Raw genomic sequence first — 1,210 nt, 5'->3', positions numbered from 1 at the left:
GGAAATCCTATCAGTGTGATTTTTAAAGTTCTATTCTTCAAGTTGTGCCATTTTCTTTTAAGGAAAACTTATTTTAAAAGCTTTACAACTGCCGTTAAGCTAATATATATATATATCTCCCAGGGACTTGTAGATTTCTAGGGGATCTCTGAATTCTCTAAAGCTATATGGGAATGTAGGAAATTGTGTGTTTTGTTGTGGGAAAACGGTCCATAAATTTTCATTTGATTCTAAAAATGGTCTAGGATCACAAACCTCCCTCAAAAAATGGTCTAGGATCACAAACCTCCCTCACCTAAAAAAAAAAAAAAAAGAACTGATGATCTAGAATTGTACTGTCTAACACTATAGCCACAAGCCTGAGCACTTGAGATGTAGCAAGTGCAAATTCAGATGTGCTCTATGTGTAAAATACACACTGGATTTTGAAGAATTAATACGAAAAAAGAATTAAACTACTGTCATGGTTTGAATTATGTCCCCCCAAAAATGTGTGTATCAATTTGGCTGGGCCATGATTCCCAGAATTGTGTGGTTGGCCTCCATTTTGTAATTGTAATTTTATGTTAAAGAGGATTAGGGTGGGATTGTAACACCACCTTTACCCAGGTCACATCCCTGATCCAATGTACAGAGAGTTTCCCTGGGGTGTGGCCTGCACTACCTTTTATCTCAGCTGCCTCTCCTCTTCTTGCGTTTGAGAATGCACGTCCAAAAACCTTCCTCTCAAAGTATTAAACTTAATTTGGGCTTAAAAATAATTCCTAGATCTCAGCTTTTGCGAGCTTCGTCAGAGTTCATCCAGGAATCCGCGTCCAGGGGCGGAATTCCTGCAACTCCAATTCTTATTCCATTTAACTTGTGAGCGTGCGATGAGTCTGGTGCGTCGTCTTGCACCAACTCGCAAGCCAGGGCGCGCTCGCACTCACATACCACTGGAGGGTGCGCCTCCTGCTTCTTCGGAAGCCTAATCTGAAGGTCTGCGAGAAGGTCGCACCCGGTTCCCACTCCTTCGCAGCCAAGCCCCGGACAATACCTCGTCTGCACACCCAGAACGCTAAAGCAAAGCAAACACACTCGGTTCCCAGTCTTGCCCAGACATGGACCCTGCTATTTACCGTCTTGTACCACCAGCTTGCGAATGCCATGGCGAGAACCGGTTCACTCCGAGCCGCGCGAGTAAGGACCCGGCAAGGGCGCGAGGTGCAGT

At 44.5% G+C, this 1,210-nt stretch overlaps 1 protein-coding gene across 1 annotated transcript in view; it reads right to left on the bottom strand.

Moving 5' to 3' along the window:
* The window catches only part of CAST (calpastatin), a 119,124-nt gene extending 117,920 nt beyond the window's left edge, over positions 1–1,204 (bottom strand). Inside the window, 1 exon segment of the mRNA XM_023730076.1 lies at positions 1,119–1,204. Within this exon segment, the coding sequence (XP_023585844.1) occupies positions 1,119–1,148 (30 nt within the window). The 5' untranslated portion in view covers positions 1,149–1,204.
* Between the last annotated feature and the right edge of the window lie 6 nt (positions 1,205–1,210).

Source organism: Trichechus manatus, unplaced genomic scaffold, assembly GCF_000243295.1.
Source record: "Trichechus manatus latirostris isolate Lorelei unplaced genomic scaffold, TriManLat1.0 scaffold00032, whole genome shotgun sequence".
NCBI lineage: Eukaryota > Metazoa > Chordata > Mammalia > Sirenia > Trichechidae > Trichechus > Trichechus manatus.
This window is presented reverse-complemented; position numbering and strand designations above follow the sequence as displayed.